The sequence below is a fragment of the Pelodiscus sinensis genome, chromosome 3 (assembly GCF_052426305.1).
Source record: "Pelodiscus sinensis isolate ZL-2025 chromosome 3, ASM5242630v1, whole genome shotgun sequence".
Lineage (NCBI taxonomy): Eukaryota > Metazoa > Chordata > Testudines > Trionychidae > Pelodiscus > Pelodiscus sinensis.
Window position 1 is genome coordinate 6,378,267 of NC_143054.1, and position 17,799 is coordinate 6,396,065.

The 17,799-nt window shown below is 39.5% G+C and overlaps 1 protein-coding gene across 5 annotated transcripts in view; it reads left to right on the top strand.

Moving 5' to 3' along the window:
- The window catches only part of KIF13B (kinesin family member 13B), a 177,802-nt gene that overhangs the window by 79,815 nt on the left and 80,188 nt on the right, over nt 1-17,799 (top strand). For all 5 annotated transcript variants that reach the window (XM_006135585.5, XM_025190999.3, XM_025191000.3 and 2 more), the window contains 3 exons: nt 65-176; nt 9,161-9,373; nt 14,541-14,651. In XM_006135585.5, coding sequence (XP_006135647.3) covers nt 65-176; nt 9,161-9,373; nt 14,541-14,651 — 436 coding nt within the window. The remainder of the gene's footprint in view (nt 1-64; nt 177-9,160; nt 9,374-14,540; nt 14,652-17,799) is intronic.

Below are 17,799 nucleotides of genomic sequence, written 5' to 3' on the forward strand. Positions count from 1 at the left end.
TGATAGGCTTTTTGAATTCACGATCTCCTCACTTGTTCATAGGTTGGTCACTTTCTCCATGCAGGTCCCTTACAACTCTTGGGCTGGTTATTTCTGCGCTAGCAGATCAGGCTGCTGGCAAGAACAAGAACAAATTTGTTCCATATCGTGATTCCGTGCTGACTTGGTTACTTAAAGTAAGTGAACTTCTCATATATCTTTGGAGTGGGTGGAAGGGGCTAAGGGAAGAGAACTGTGGTGGGGGGAGAGAGGGAGAATGTCCTTTGCAATGTATAAAATATAATGTATTCCATCATCTAACCGTACTTTTATATGCAGCAGCCTCGCCTTTAAAGATTTAGAAGGGAATTAGCCATTAGTGTCACCAGAGGATACATTTTACCTTCCCCTGCTTGTTAGGAACAACCCTGTGATGGCTAAAAGTATAGGGCATATTTTTAAAGTGATCTAATACATATTTCAGCTCATCTTTTTCAGTAAACTCACTAACAGCTACACTCAGAACTGTGAGATTGATTTAATCTGGGCCATCTCCTTGTGACCTAAGTTTACACCATGTCAGGGCTGACATGGTTAACTTCCGTGATTTTGAATAAGATGATTAGCCCTTTCCTTCAGCTCAACAGAGGGGTATTTACAAAACTTTCTAGTTTGTAGTCCGGTTGCAATTTCATGCTCATGTGAAATGAGCAATTTTGGAGTCTGTTTCTACATTGCAAATAAGTCTGATTTGAAGTTTACTGTTGTGAAAACAAACTCGATCTAGGAGACCTCATTGACATCTCAGTGAAATAATTTTTCTCCAGCTGCCTCCATATATATATAGTGGTTATAAAGGGTTGGCAAGCTGCAGTTAACCAAAAGAACAGAAGCCTAGGCAGTGATGGGCAGTTTGACTTTAGGAAGATCCTGTTTTCTCCTGATCTTTGAATATGCTACCTCTCGGACAAAAGAATGTGTGATTGCTTTCATATATAAAGTCAGAAGCAAGTGCTTTCTTTATAATGAGATAGATTAGCCTTTCATGGTACAGATCCTGTGACTGACATGCAGATTGGCTAGGCTTTAAAGTAATTGTGTTAGAAGTGCAGACCCAATAGGTGCATTAAGACTTGCCTATCCTGTAATTTGTTTCTGTTTTTCCACATCAAAATTGTGATGCTCAAAACGTTTCTATCAGTCTTAGTTATGAATCTTGACAAGCTTGTATCTTTTCCTTCCTTACTTCGTGCTGTACTTCTTTGCTATCAAGAGGCAATTATGATATTCATTAGTAAAAAGAAAGAAGCTGGAAAAGAAACAAATTTCTTCAGCCATGCAGTTGCTTATGATGGCTCAATTACCCAGTGACGACTAATGCTAGAGCCTGTCCATTTTTGTAGAATGCACCCAGCCTGACAAGCTGCACATAATCTGTAGGTATCTCTTTAAACATAATATGACATGAATCCTCCATTCACGTAGTTTACTTGCAAGTATAAAAAAAACCAAACAGTTGACTGCAGGATATAGAGGTTTTCTTATAATGAAATAAACCAAAAACCCACCAATAGTTGAGTGTCAGTGCAATTCATTGCCTCTTGGAATAGATACAGCAGTGAACTACAAGATCAACCGATATAGCCCCTTTGTCCTATAAGTTTTGATTTTCCCAGTGATTACCTCAAACCATGCCACAGTGATGTTTTATAATAGTTAACATTGGGGGACTCAGTTAATAAATATATACTACAGTGGTGATGCTGTATAAAAGCTTCAATAGCACAGCAGAATTGATCAATTTTATTTTTCTTATAACATGCTATATCGTCTGGTCACAATGCTGCCACACACAATATTTATGCTAAAATACAGCCCTACATTTATATTCACTGTCTTGAAGCTTGTTGAAACAAATATCTTTTGCCGCTCTGCACTGTTGTAATCAACTATGCATGGTTGGTTTGTTTACTGCCATAAGGACACCTATGTATGGGTAACAGAATCCAAGGAAGCAGAAATGGAAACCTTTTCATAGGCTTTCCCATCTTGTTGTTTGAATTTTTATGCTGATTTTCTAAACATAATCCTTCACATAGATTGAGATTCATGGTTAGCATTTGCCCAATACATGGTAACAAAGATGACCATGGCATGCACAATAAAGTATTGCAGCTCAGAAACAGATTTTCGTTAGGCCTTCTTCCAAGCACTTCAATTTTTTTTGGCATGTTCATGCTCAGCCACATTAAAATCCTAGCAAATGCTTAATTAAAAAAAACCCCTCAGTAAAGTGAAACTCCGGGATGAAATTCTTAACCAATGCCTTGTGATAGGTACTTTCATTGTATTTTAAATGAAGTTAAAACTGAAAATTCACCAATTAAAGATGTACAAAATTGTTTTTAAGATCTAAGCATTTGGAGAGTGTTATGCAGTGTGGTGCAGGGAGAGAATGTATTCTAATGTTGGCTAGTAGGAATATTTGGGAATAATCTATTTTAAAAGAGTGGCTTTCAACCTATTTGTGGGCCCCTAGGTTAATGTTATTTATTCTGTGAATTTAATCATGTTGAAGATTGTTATGGAAAGCTTCAGTGCAATTTTCCTGAGTGAAATGATCAGACAAATAGTTTTAATGATGCCCAGTGGCAATGTTTGACCTACATTTCATGGATTACTTAAGATTAGAGCTCGTTGGGAATTTTCCATTAGAATGATTTTCTGATAGGAAAATGACATTTCCACAATTGAAATTATCAATGGGGGAAAATAGAAATGAAATTTTTCTTTCAGATTAGTTCCATGCAAATTGGAATAGTTAATTTTTTAACTGATCTCGATTATTGTATTTCTGACCATTTAACAAAATAGTAAACATTTCTCTATCAGGGCATTGCCTTCTGGGAATTGTAGTTCAAGTCCTCATCCTAGTATATAGGAGATGTAATCCTCCAGGAGCCTGGCCTATGAAGCAGTACAGATTTCCCTCTAGCTGTCATTCAATTTCAGGCCTAAAAGTGCAATCTGGAAAAACTGGAAGATAAGTTAAATGGGGACATCACCAAACATGCAGTGATGGTAGACCTATGCGGGGAATTTTTGGTCAGATTGTTCTCAGCTGTTTGTTTTGTTAATACCTATTGTAAATGGCTAATAATTTTTGGTAGAAAAAACCTCTGTAGAAATTCATTACCTTCACCCATTCAGTGAAGATGCATTGAGTTCATGGTAAATAAACTTATACCTTCAGCAGTCCTTGAGTAAAATTCAGTATTTAGGAAAAAAGACTGGCATCTACCACTTTCAATAAATCAGCTGTATCCAAATGAGGGCACATCAGTTAAATCGGAATTTAGACCTGAAAGGAATTTTTAGGCTCAGTCTTCCTGAGTCTCTGCTGTTTAGCTCTGCTGTTACTTCACTTAGCTTGATGAAAGCTGGCTGTTGTAAAGATGTTGCGTGAAGAATAAATTGATTTTTTTTCCTCCCATGTTCAGGCTATGCACAGAGAGAGAGTTGCAGGGACCACCCTTTCGTTATGTCTAGTCTACGTAGAATTTTCGAAAGAGGAAATGCAAATTCTGCTGGAATTTGCATATCTTCTTCCGATCTTACTTTCAAAAGGGGATCTTGTGAAAGTAGTCTGGACGTGGTTTTATGGGGGGGGGAAAAACCCTTTTTCGAAAAAAAAAAAACCGCTCTTCCTTAAAAATAAGGTTTAGCATTTTTTTCCTGAAAAAACTGTGTCCAGACTTCTTTCAATTTCAAAAGATCCTCTTTCGAAAGTGAGATTGGAAGAATTCTGTTGGAATTTGCATATCCTCTTTCGGGGAAAAAAAAGTAGTTTAGATGTGCCCATAATGTTTATTGAAAAGGGTGTAGAAGCTATTTCATATTTAGCTAGAAGCCATTCTGTATAACAAAAGCCATTTCAGTTTCTTGTGTCTGCACGAGGGAGTGAACTGGCCTTCACCGAGGTGGGGAGAGACCAAAGGGATGCGCTGTTGAAATGTGTTAATAAACTATTTTGAGCTGAAGCTCGAACTCCCTTTTAACCTGTTTCTTTCTCTACTAATAATAATTCCTCTTTGAAGTTCGCTTTGGTTTCTTGCCCTGACGTCAGACTTGTTTAGTTAAGGGTATAAAATACTAGGATTAATTGTATTAGCCAGCCTTACTGGACCCGGCTTTGCTGAGACCACGTTTGGCTCACTTTGCTTTTATTGGCCAATAAAACTGTCTGTTTAGCCGCCTAAACTGAGTGAGGCGTTTGCTTCGACAAGGGCCTTCATGAAAACAATGTATGAATACCCAGGGATTGTGGGGAACAAGACCAAGGATAGTGGAAGATTCTGGAACATGTAATTGGATTAGAGCTAGTATCCTCCTCTATCTTCCCAAATCGTAGTTCTTGTCCATCAAGAAGAAAAGCCATTGTATCAAGCTACTAGTTCCTCCCATCTGTAAGAGAAGCACTAACTTTTCCCATTTGTATCAGATTCTCGTGACTTCACTGAACAGAAATGTTCTGCAGAGTTTAGAGCAGGGCTACTCAATATATGAAGCCCCGGGGGCCACAATAATACTTATAGCACCGAGGGCCGCAACTTAAGTGTGGTGGCATATACGTGCAAATATATATGCAAATAGCCTCTTTCACATTGACAGGCATAAATACAAAGATTAAGGCAAGACTACACAACACACAGGCCCATTTAAGTCAGTTCTGTTGATATGAATAAAATACAATATTTACCCGATTTCCACCCATATGACAGCACTTTTAATGAACAATGACAATCGAAGAATTTAACTACTAAAACGGATATCAACAGAAGACAATTATATTGACTATTTTTTTTTGTTTTGGCTCCCACCCGCGGGCTGTGTGTTGAGCCCTGCATAAATGCAAACTTCACCGTGGACCACAAACAAACAGGCCCTGGGCCGTCTGTGGCCCACGGGCCACGTGTTGAGTGGCTGTGGTTTAGTCTCCTTGAGTGTCTGCCTGGGAAACTGCAATAATTACAAATACTACATTTTCAAATTCACAATGAAAATTCAACTATCCCAAAGTAACAGCATTGCATTTCCTAATGTGCATATAAAAATTTAGTCTGTCAATCACAGTTGATCCATGTGAACAACAGAAAACAGAAAAAGTAGATATAAAGAATAGTTGCCATTAACTGCAGTTTTAATTGCATTGTTAACATAGAATACCAATTTAAATGTATTTTAAATAAATTTGGATTTTTTCTAAAGTTTCAAATGTAACTAAATCAATATAACAGAATACAAAGAGTACTTTATATATGCACTGTAGTAAAGTTAAAATAAATATTTTTCAGTTCTCCACATAAAGGTCCACTCAGACAACATGTTTAGAAATGATTTGGAAAAACTGGTAAATAGTGAGTTGGCAAAATTTGCAGATGATATAAAACTACCCAAGATAGTTAAGTCCAGTGTTCCCTATAAGCAGTGAACTTGTGTGGCTGTTCAGGAGAAATTCAAATGCTGCCCTGCTGATTAGCAGAGCGCCCATAGCTAGGTTTTATGTTTCTATTGGTGGTGCACATTCACACACACATCGGTGCACATAGCAAAATTTATTCGGCGCATGGATGGAAAAAATCTGCACATGGATAGAAAATATTGGCAGGAACATTGGTTGTCCCAAGCAGACTCTGAAGAGCTACAAAAGGATCTCAGAATTGTGTGACTAGGCAACAAAGTAGTAGATGAAATTGAATGTTGATAAATGCAAAATAATGCACATTGGAAAACCTAATTCCACATATACATATAATATCATGGCATCTAAATCAGCTGTTACCACTCAAGAAAAATATCCTTGAGTCATTGTGGTTAGTTTTCTGAAAATATCCACTCACTGTGCTACAATAATCAAAAAAAGCAAACAATGTTAGGAATCATTGAAAAAGAGAGGTTATAAAACAGAAAATATCAAATTGCCTGTATATAAATCCATGATACTCTCACATCTTGAATACTGCAAGCAGATATGGTCACCACATCTCAGAAAAGATGTATTGGAATTGGAAAAGGATTAGAATAGGTCAACAAAATGATTAAGGTTATGGAGCAGTTTCTTTATGAGGAGAGATTAATAAGACTGGGACATCTCAGAGTGAAAAAGACAACTGAAGGGGGATATGATAGAGATCTATAAAATCATGATGTGAGAGAGTAAATAAGGAAGCGGTTTTACTCCGTCTCATAACACAAGAACTAGGGAGCATCCAATGAAATTAATAGGCAGCAGGTTTAAAATAAACCAAAGGAAACATTTCACATAGCACAGAGTCAACACATGGAACTCTCTGCCAGAGAATGTTGTGAAGATCCAGATTATAGCAGGGTTAAAAAAAGAATTAAATAATTCATGGAGGATAAATCTAGCCACGGCTGGGCGGGGATGATGTCCCTAACCTCTCTTTGCCAGAAGCTGGGATGGGTGACAGGATGAATTACTTGATAATTCTCTGTTCTGTTCATTTCCTCCGAGTGCCTCTGGCATTGGCTACTGTCAGAAAAAACAATACTGGGTTAGATGGACCTTTTAGTCTGATCCATCCTTACGTTCTTATGTCTTGCTTCCTGTTCAGCCAATCACATTTACGGCAAACAATGTTTCCTGCTTCTTGTTTACAGTGTGACTTTTGAAAGTGAGAATAAACGCTCGCGTGGCACTTTTGTAGTCAGGGTTGCAAGGTATTTATGATCCAGATATACTAACCGTTCTTATGCTCTTCATGCTTTGACTTGTGAACTTCAAAGTTTAGCATTGTTTTGGTTTTGAGTGCTGTTATTTAAAAAAATTCTACATTTGTAAATTGCACTTTCGTGATCGTGTATACTGTAGTTCTTGTATGAGGTGAATAAAGTGAAATTGATATTCTGTAATTGTTTAACAGTCTGATTAAAACTGTTAGTCACTTTTCAATCTTGTGATTAATTGCAATTATTTTCTTTAATCCTTACCAGCCCTAATTAAAATTTGTCAATTTAAATGGCAACCACCTTTTCAATTCCTATGACTTCAAATATTTCTCATCTGTGAATATTGAAGTGGATTACGTTGCACTAGCTAAGAAGAGGACGGTCAAGCTGATTTATGTCATGTTTATATCCAGTGTTTGTATTAAGCCAGAAGAAAGTCTTAGCAATTAAAATCAGCAAAATGGTCTCCGAATCCATTTAATAAGTGGCCCATAAACTGATTGTGCATAGTGTGGTATTACATGGCACTTAGTGTTGCAAGTGCCACGTTGGCTACATTTACACTGAGACAAGGGTTCTCAACCAGATTATCAAGACCATCCCCTCCTTCTCATCTTGCAAGATAAGAGAGGAGGCCCAATACGTAAGCAGGGGTCACCATATGGAATAGATGAACTACTGCACTGTTTTTTCCTTTTGGCTCACAGACTATGGATATATGACCTCAATTACTGTAGTTCCTAGGTGGGGTTATCTTTATGGCACCTTTTAAGTGATGTCCACTTTTTGAGAAATGCCTTAATTTTTCTTTTGGGGAAAGCTTTTCCTTTTTGGAAGATCTGTTTTTGTTGTGTATGAAACAGTTTAGATGCCATTCTGAGTGTAGCCAATTCAAGCTACAACTTGTATTTAAACAAACAAACCCTATAAAACTTTGTATGATAAATTAGTCCTCTTCAATCTGTTTTTTTAAACAGCCTCAAGCTATTTACCTTGTTGGACAAATATTCCATTCGGTATTTCTACAAACCCTTTATTGAACAAGTGTTTATTATTAGCCTGGTTTCCAGTTTGCTGATTAAAATGATGAACAGCAATATACTGTTTTCTTGCGGGTGTAACTTTTGTTGCAAATCTGTTATAACTGTCTGCTTCCGCAGGCTATGCGGTCTCATCATAGACACGCTTGTAAGAGGAGAAGACCCCATCAATGTGTTTAACTATAGAACACAGAGATACAGTCAGCAGAGGTCACAGGAATGGGTACATTGTATCATCTTCTGTGTCCCGTACGATATCTATTGGCTCAGAGATTATTTCCTGTGGATGCAGGAAGTGCTACTGCTGGCTTGAAGATCTGCCAGTGGTAGAAAGAAGTTTTGAAAGCTAGTAGAAAAGCTTTGAAAAGCTGCTGAATCAGCAGTTTTTGCTATATTGGCTATGCCTATTTTGGAGCTGGTTGCATTGTCTCTTAGGGTTTCTCTTCCCTTTCTCTCTCCCCTCAAAAGTGCAGTTACAGCCACTGCAACATATTTCCTAAGTCTGGAGACCTCCACGAGAGCTTGGTGTTGAGAACTACTAATTAACCTACAAAAATATAGATTGAATGAGGCCCTACATTTATCTACAGTAGTCCCTGAAAATCCTCCCTGCCATCCAACTGCTATTGCAAGATGGCCAGATCCGTTAGAATTACTTTTAAAAAATCTACACTCAGTATTTGTGGAAGTTGCCGTTCTGTGTGTGAACATGGAATGACCCCCTAAACCAATAAAAGCACCTTGCCCTCTGATGGAACAGAGGCCACTCTTACCTGGAGATGAACTTGACAGCTCTGAGGAGTTGTCCTCTGTCTCACCCATAGAATAAACATGGCATAGGTAACATCAATGCAATTTTCCTTCATCCATGCTCAAGAGAGACTAGTAAGGGCCAAAAAAGTAGTTGAGACTCCATGATGCAGTCCTTGGCCAGTCTGTTTAGATGGACAATGATGATCTCAGCAGTTACAGGCCTGACTTTTCAGAGCCTTCAATGAGATTGTCTGTATCTACCTGGAAGATGGTGTGTGTCTGCCTTATGCTGTTGCTTGCTTCATTCTGTTTTAACATTGACATTCTGGACTAGTCAGAGAGGCTCATGACTTCCTGAAAGAAAATTTTCATAAGAGGCTTCTTTTCTTTCTTTCAGATGATATATGGGATAGGTACCAATAAGAGACCAGCAAACCAGTATACATAGGCCACCAAGTAGCCTTTGGGTGTAAACAGCTTTTAGTTACTATCTACATGGACTGGATTTGAACTGGTGGGCTTGAAGTAAAAGGCGCTTTCAATACAAGTCCCCTCCTGTATTCTTTGGTGCTTTTTTATTTTTCCGTTTATTTTTTAAAAGCCTGATCTCAATTTTTTTTCCCTTTGTCCTCTTCTAGGATAGCCTTGGTGGTAACAGCAAGACTGCCATGGTGGCAACAGTCAGCCCAGCAGCAGATAACTATGATGAGACCCTTTCCACGTTGAGGTACGCGGATCGGGCCAAGAACATAGTTAACCATGCCGTGGTGAATGAAGATCCTAATGCCCGCATCATCCGAGAACTCCGAGAGGAGGTGGAGAAGCTCCGAGAACAGCTCACCAAAGCCGAGGTACAATTTAAATAGGTGTTCATGGCTCCGGTGTGTATCCTGTTTTATATTGCTGCTGAGACGCTTTCTGAGTATTGTGTCTGGGCTTGAAGGTAAACATTGGTAAGGCAACACTACAATGGGGTCTATGGAGAAAATCCATGTTGTCTTTCTTCACCTCACTGGTTTTCCTCTGATTCATATGAGGCTGGTCAGTGTTAACTAGTGGTGTTGCCTGATCTAAGATTGGAGAAAGGCTGTTCTCAGTAGTGACAGATGGCAGAACAAGGAGCAATGTTCTCAAGTTGTGGTGGAAGGTCCAGGTTGGATATTAGGAAAAACTATTTCACTAGGAGAGTGGTGAAGCACTGGAATGGGTTACCTAGGGAAGTAGTGGAGTCTCCATCCCTAGAGGTGTTTAAGACTCGGCTTGACAAAGCCCTGACCAGGTTGATTCAGTTGGAATTGGTCCTGCTTAGAGCAGGGGGCTGGACTTGATGACCTTCTGAGGTCTCTTCCAGCTCTATGGTTCTATGATTCTATGAATTTCCACTTACCACCTTAAGGTTCACAGGTTCTTTGTCTCAAGATCAGGCCCAGTATTCAAGTATTCAAGCATTGTACACACAATGTTTGTGATTAATTTGTGCATCAAACTGAGGTTGTGTCTAGACTACAGGGTTTTGTTGACAAAAGTGGACTTTTGTCGACAAAACCATACCTGCGTCCACACTGTCTTTGAGTTATGTCGACATAACGTTGACAAAACTCAGCAGTTTTGTCGACGTATGTAAACCTCATTCTACGAGGAATAACGCCTTTTATCAACAGAGTTCTGTCGATAGGCATTATTGCATCTACACTGTCCTTTGCATCCACACTATTATGTCGACAAAGCGGCTTGCTTTGTCGACAGAACTGGATGTAGTCTAGACGCTCTTTGTCGACAGAAGCTTTGTCGACAGTATCTGTCAACAAAACTTCTGTCGACAAAACCCTGTAGTCTAGACATACCCTGAATGGGATCGTGGAGGAGCATGATCTAGTGGTTAGAGAACAAGGCTAGGGATTTAGGGTAGTTTTGGGCTCTGTTCTGAGAGGACGCTAAACAAGTTGCTGTGATTATGGCACTGGCCAAGTTATTTAATCTGTGTCTGTTTCTCATTCTGGAAAATTGAGATACTACTACTACCACCACCACCAGAGGGGTGTTATGGTGCTCAATGGTGGAGACTTTCAAAAGTGACTGGTGATTTTTTTTTTTTTTTTTTGGTGCTTCAGGTTTGGGCTGTTTAAGTTGAGATTTTAATATGCTGAGCACCCCCCCCCCCCCAAATTAATCTCTTTTAAAGTATCTCAAGTTAAACACCCCAAATCAGTACTCACTCTTGAGGACAAAAACAAACACCAACAAAAACACACACATGCCAAAATTTTCAAGTGCTTGGAGATCCTTGGAGTAGTATTGTGTGTTTATTTTATGATTTTTTTCCCTAGCCGGTTGCTTGATAGAAAGGAATAAGTGCCATCATAGTGGAAGCCAGCTCTCTAAAAGTAATATAGCATAAGTGATCAGTCCTTTTCTGTGTCTTAAATCTGAACCCCTACCACCACCTCAACGGAATTGATACAAAATACAAAAACGTTATACAGCTTGTAGCTGAACTCAGCATTGTGAAGATCTTCCTCTCCAGCTTATTGCATTTGTATGTGTCCTAATCATTTTCTTAGAAGTATATGTAAATGGTTATTTAAAAAAAATGAACAAAATGTTTAGCGACATATGTATAGTCACAGAATTACATTCTAAAGTACACTTCTAAATTTAGAGCTTACACTGAAACTGAAAGGAAAAATACACTGTATCTCACTTACTCAAATAGCTGTAGCAGAACAATTATCTCTCACTTCCATTTTTTTACTGGACAAATAATTCCTCTGTTGATCTTTTTATTTTATCTATACTAGTTGAGTCAAGTTAACCTAACTCTTTTGGAACTCATTCCAAAATGTGGTACTGTGGTCACACTAAATCCACCAACATTTCTGTGCTGATCTTGGGAACTAAACAACCAGCTATTTCAGACTCACTCAGGATGCACCTGTTTTCCTATGTTCTAGTTTTCGTCTCGTGTATCTGAGATCTTTGTACTTTGTTCTTATGAATATATAATGTTGTCCCCTTGGTGTGCTCACAATATAAGGTTAATAATGGTTAGTGCTAATTTTATGTATCTCATGCAACCAAAAAATCCTCTCTGAAGTGTAGGCATTTTTGATCTCTCTACTAATGGAAAAGCAGAGATGGATGTTAAGTGATTTGCATAAGACCATATTAAATAACCAAAACAGGTATAGAACTTGAAAATAAATTATTTCCAACTTTGTGCTTTGCCCACTAGATCCCATTGCCTTTGCTTAATCAATACTTTATTAGAATTAGGCTTATTAGACCTTTGTTGTAGAGACTGCAATGGCTTCCCTTTCATTCATGGGTACATCCCATGCTTTTGATTTTTGAGCAATGAATTCCTTATGATTTAGCCCCTAACTGTCCTTCCATGGGAAAAATCATTGAGAAAGTGCTGGCAGGCCAGCTCCAGTGCTTCTGACCACAAAATGGGCTTGTCTGTGGTTGATTTCTTCATGGCGATGGGAGGACTTCCTGTAATGTATTTAGAGTAGGGCAGATAAGCTATTCGAGGGTCTGTATTTGGAACTGCTAACTACTTTCTAAATCAAAAAACAGGGCTATGTAGCACTTTAAAGATTAACAAGGTGGTTTATTAGGTGATGAGCTTTCATGGGCCAGACCCACTTCCTCAAATCAAATAGGGGTCTGGCCCACGAAACTCATCACCTAATACACCATCTTGTTGGTCTTTAAAGGGCTAAATAGTCCTGTTTTTTGTTTCAGCTAGACCGGACTAACATGGCTACATTTCTATCACTATTCTACTTTCTGAATGATATCCTTCCTGCCTTGTCCATCCACTGACTTTGATCTTTATCCACTCAGGTTTAGTACCCTTTCTCCTGATAATTTATGCATAGAGGTAGGGAGGTGGGTGACAGAACATCTTTCTCCCCCTCCCCCACCTTCCCTTCTCCTATTTATTTCGAGTTTCTTTATCCTCTAATCATAACTCTGGTCATCTGAAGAAGTGGGCTGTGCCCACAAAAGCTACATTTTAAAGGGAAACAAGAAGACCTTTTATAAATACATTAAAAGCAAGAGGAAGACCAAGGACAGGGTAGGCCCACTGCTTAGTGAGGAGGGAGAAGCAGTAACAGGAAACTTGGAAATGGCGGAGATGCTCAATGACTTCTTTGTTTCGGTCTTCACCGGGAAGTGTGGAGGTGTGCCTAACGTAGTGAATACAAGCAGAGAGAGGGTAAGTTTAGAAGATAGGATACACAAAGAACAAGTTAAAAATCACTTAGGAAAGTTAGATGTCAGCAAGTCACCAGGTCCTGATGAAATGCATCCCAGGATACTCAAGGAGCTGATAGAGGAGGTATCTGAGCCTTTAGCTATGATCTTTGAAAAATCATGGCAGACAGGGGAGATTCCAGAAGACTGGAAAAGGGCAAATATTGTGCCCATCTATAAAAAGGGGAATAAGAACAACCCAGGAAACTACAGACCGGTCAGTTTAACGTCTGTCCCAGGGAAGATAATGGAGCAGGTAATTAAGAAAATCATATGCAAACACTTGGAAGGTAATAAAGTGATAAGGAATAGCCAGCATGGGTTTGTGAAGAACAAGTCATGCCAAACTAATCTGATAGCTTTCTTTGATAGGATAAGTATCAGAGGGGTAGCTGTGTTAGTCTGAATCTGCAAAAGCGACGAGGAGTCCTGTGGCACCTTATAGACTAACTGAAGTGTAGGAGCATAAGCTTTTGTGGGCAAAGACCCACTTCGTCAGATGCATGTAGTGGAAATTTCCAGAGGCAGGTATAAATATGCAGGCCAGGATCAGGCTGGAGATGACGAGGTGGATCCAATCAAGGAGGTGATCTGGAGGTGTGAATTCCAAGAGAGCAGAAGCTGCTTTTGTAGTTAGCAAGCCATTCACAGTCTTTGTTTAATCCAGAGTTGATTGTGTCAAACTTAAAGATGAACTGTAGCTCAGCAGTTTCTCTTTGAAGTCTGGTCCTGAAGTTTTTTTGCTGCAGGATGGAACAATCAGTTCCATACATACAAGATGGGAAGTGACTGTCTAGGAAGGAGCATGGCGGAAAGGGATCTAGGGGTCATAGTGGACCACAAGTTGAATATGAGTCAACAGTGTGATGCTGTTGCAAAAAAAGCAAATATGATTCTAGGTTGTATCAACAGGTGTGTTGTAAGCAAAACTCGTGAAGTCATTCTGCCGCTCTACTCTGCACTAGTTAGGCCTCAGCTGGAGTACTGTGTCCAGTTCTGGGCACCACATTTCAAGAAAGATGTGGAGAAATTGGAAAGGGTACAGAGAAGAGCGACAAGAAGGATTAAAGGTCTAGAGAACATGACCTATGAAGCCAGGCTTCATGAACTGGGCTTGTTTAGTTTGGAAAAAAGAAGATTAAGGGGGGACATGATAGCGGTTTTCAAATATCTAAAAGAGTGTCACAAAGAGGAAGGAGAAAATTTGTTCCTCTTGGTTTCTGAGGACAGGACAAGGAGTAATGGGCTTAAAGTGCAGCAGGGGAGGTTTAGATTGGACATTAGGAAAAAATTCCTAACTGTCAGGGTGGTCAAATATTGGAATAAATTGCCAAGGGAGGTGGTGGAATCTCCCTCTCTGGAGATATTTAAGAACAGGTTAGATAGACATCTGTCAGGGATGGTGTAGACGGAGCTTGGTCCTGCCTTGAGGGCGAGGGCTGGACTCGATGACCTCTCGAGGTCCCTTCCAGTCCTATGATTCTATGATTCTATGTTTTGTTAGTCTATAAAGTGCTACCGGATCATTTGCTTGCTAGTTAAACTTGGTAGATTCATTTTATATATAGCAGTGCATGAGAGAAGTGGTAGTGGTGAGTGATTTGGTTAAAAGTATCAAGCGAGATTAACTCTCTCTGCGGTAGGAGCGGGGGTTAAGTTTCCTTTATTGACCTTTTGAGTTGATGTGCCTAATCTAGAGAGACAATCCTAGGTGTTACTATAAAGGAATTCAGTGTCTTGTTTTTCTCTTTTCAGGCTTTGAAATCACCAGAATTAAAGGAACAGTTGGTGGAGTCCGAGAAATTGATCCAGGAAATGACTGTCACCTGGGAAGAGAAATTAAGAAAAACGGAGGAGATAGCACAGGTTTGCTCTTTCTTTGATTTTGGCAGTTAAGAAGAAAATCTGATTACTTCCTTTGTTTATCTCTTTGTAATAGTTGTCAGGATATCCCTTCACATTTGTGGGTAAGTAGGTCAAGTGCATTGCCCTTTTAAAGGACTTCTGCTGAATTCCCCAGAGAGACAGTGACATCACATATTACTGTCCTGGGGACAATAATAAACATTCAGACTATGCAAATTGAGAGATTGTGTTAAAAAAAATTGTGCGTGGAGAGGATTAGAGGGATTTTACATCTTTCAGATAGCGAAATTGTTGACTGATTATGGAGTGTGAGTGCATTGAATACAGGGTTAGTTGCTGAATGCCTCAAAAAAACAAAGTTAAGGAGCATTCAGAATATTACCAAATAACTAAACTTGTCTTTTTTCCTTTTCGAAACTTTCAAAAAAAACCTGTATAGTGGATACCACTCTTATCCCTGAGGTTTAGAGCAGTGGTTCCCAACCATTTTGAGCATACAGACCCCTTTTCAATCTATTAAAATTTCATGCCCCCTGCCTTCCTGGGGGAGATAAAAAAAGAAAAGGGAAGAAAAAGTAAAGAAAAATAAAAGAAAATTAAGGAATGGGTCCAGCTCGGTGGGCCTGATCCTTATTTTTAAACTTTCCACGGACCACAGGTTGGGAACCAGAAGATTCAGCACGTAATAGCAGAGAATGAAGTTGAAAGGTTTTGTACCATTCACTACGGCATTTTCCATCCTTACCTAACAAATGTTAACGTAAGCACTTGTGCTGAGAAACCTATTGAAAGCTGATAGAGCTTATTAAATAGTGAGAAAATATAATCCTGTGATACAAAAAGTGCTTTCGTAGGCGACATCAGAAATGAGGTTAGCTTGTTGGCCTCAGACCTCTTGAAAGAAATGTTATTTACCTTCTTTTCTTTCTCCTTTGAAATTCTTAACCTGTTATAACATGTTTATAGAGCTGAGATCTTCGAGAGCCTTATAGATGCTGAAAAAAGTGACATGTTGGCAGTGAAATAATAAGTAGTGCTAGTGGAATGCTAACTTTAAATGGTTTAGTTATTAAGCTGTGTCAAGTGGAGTGATTTATTTTTTGTTTTGTGGCTTCTATCCAACCTGCATTTTAGAGGGGGAAAAAATGTAAAGGTGCAAAACCTCACTTCCATATCAAACCTTTTACCATCTAAGTTGGTTTGCTCATGACAAATACTCTCACTTTTGCTGCATCAGGTTTAAAATAGTAAAGTCTCAGGGTTGTGTTTTTCCCCCTAATACTATTTGAAAGCAAAACCGTGTTTTCAGCTACCATGATTCTTTTGTAAAACGGTGTGAGGGGTTTTTCAAAAAGTGCTAGCTTATTGGGTTCTTTAATACAAACTCTACATCTTCAGTTACTGTAATAGCTCTTCCATACGAGGAAGCATTAATAACCTAAATATACAATTCCAAGACCAGAGAAGATTCAGTGTGATAGAAGTGTCAGGAATCCACCTTGTCCTCCCCAGTAGGGTTGCCAGGTGTCCAGTCTTGACCCGGACAGTCTGGTATTTTCACCTCCTGTCCTGTGGTAAGATTCAGAAAATACCAGACACCTAAAATGTCCAGTATTTTCTGATTTTTTTTTGTTTGTTTTTCCCCAGCCAAGAGGCGAAAATCCCAGGTGCTTACCTGATTCTGCAGGAGAGCTGTCTGGCCCGGAGCAGGGAGACAAAATGGTGGATGGCCACCTGTTCGGGCCAAAAAGCCTCAAAAGCGTTTCTTAAAGGGGCCACACTGTTTCTTTTTTCCTCAACAACTTTGGTGTCCCCCTTTTTTTTCCCCAGCAGAATTTTTTCCCCCACTGGCTTTTTTTGGAGGGTTGGGTGGGGTCTTCGATATAGTTGGTTAAACCATCTGGCAACCCTACTCCCCAGGTGCATGAGGAAAGGAAATATTCTAAATGCCCAATATTGGACTAGGGATGTAAAATTCAAGTTAATCATTTAAATGTTAACCAATTAAGCAGGATCTGGGTTGGGGACCATTCCAGCCCAGTTGGAGTAGTCCCCAGACCCACGCAGGCATGCTCCCCGCCTCACACTGGGTCTGAGGCTGCTGCTGGCTCCTGGCTTGCAACCGCTGCTGGCGCTGCCCTTGCCTGTAGGACACCAGAGCCTACCGTGGACAGAGGCTGCACTGAACAAGAGCAATCCCTCTCCATGGCAGGCTCCCTGTGGGGCTGGAGCAGCCCACTGCCTGTGGCAGGCGGGTTGTTGCTTCAGTCCCTACCAGTTAACTGACTTATCCTTTCACATCCCTAAATTGGGCACAAAAGCATGGTATTGAAAAGAAATGTAGTGAGATGTGGTGATGGTGAAAAAGGTTATTAAAACATTATGGAGAATTAAATAAATGGCTATTCTCCCAACAATTTAGAAGCATAAAATAGGGGAAGAACAAGTTAAAAAATTATTTAGGCAAGTTAGATGTCTTCAAATCATCAGGGTCTGATAAAATATATGGTTTAGAATACTCGAGGAGTTGACTGAGGAGATGGCTGAGCCACTAGCAATTATTTTAAAGTCATGGAAGACTGGAGAGATTCCAGAAGATTAGAAAAGAGCAAAAATCTCTTAAAAGATGAATAAGAACAACCTGAAGAATTAAAGATCAGTCAGCTTTACTTCTGTGCCAGGAAAGATAATGGAGCAAATAATTAAGGAATCCATCTACAAACATCTGGAAGAAATTATTTGAAGCCAACCTAATAGCTTTCTTTGACATGTTAACACACCTTGTGGGATGGGGGGTGGGGGTGGCAGTAGATGTGGTATATCTTGACTTTAGCAAGGCTTTTGATAACTGTCTTGCATGACCATCTCATAAATAAACTAGGGAAATGCAACCTAAATGCAGCTACTACAGGGTGGGTGCAAAACTGGTTGGAAAACCAGAGAATAGTTATCAGTGGTTCAGAACCAAACTGGAACGTATCAAATGAAGATACTTTTTGTGTCTGGGTCTGTTCAATTTTTCATCAGTGATTTAGAAAATGGCAGCTAGTACACGCATAAAGTTTGCAGATGATACCAAGCTGGAAGGGCTTTCAAGTGCTTTGGAGGATAGGATTAAAATAAAAAATGATCTGGACAAACTGTAGAA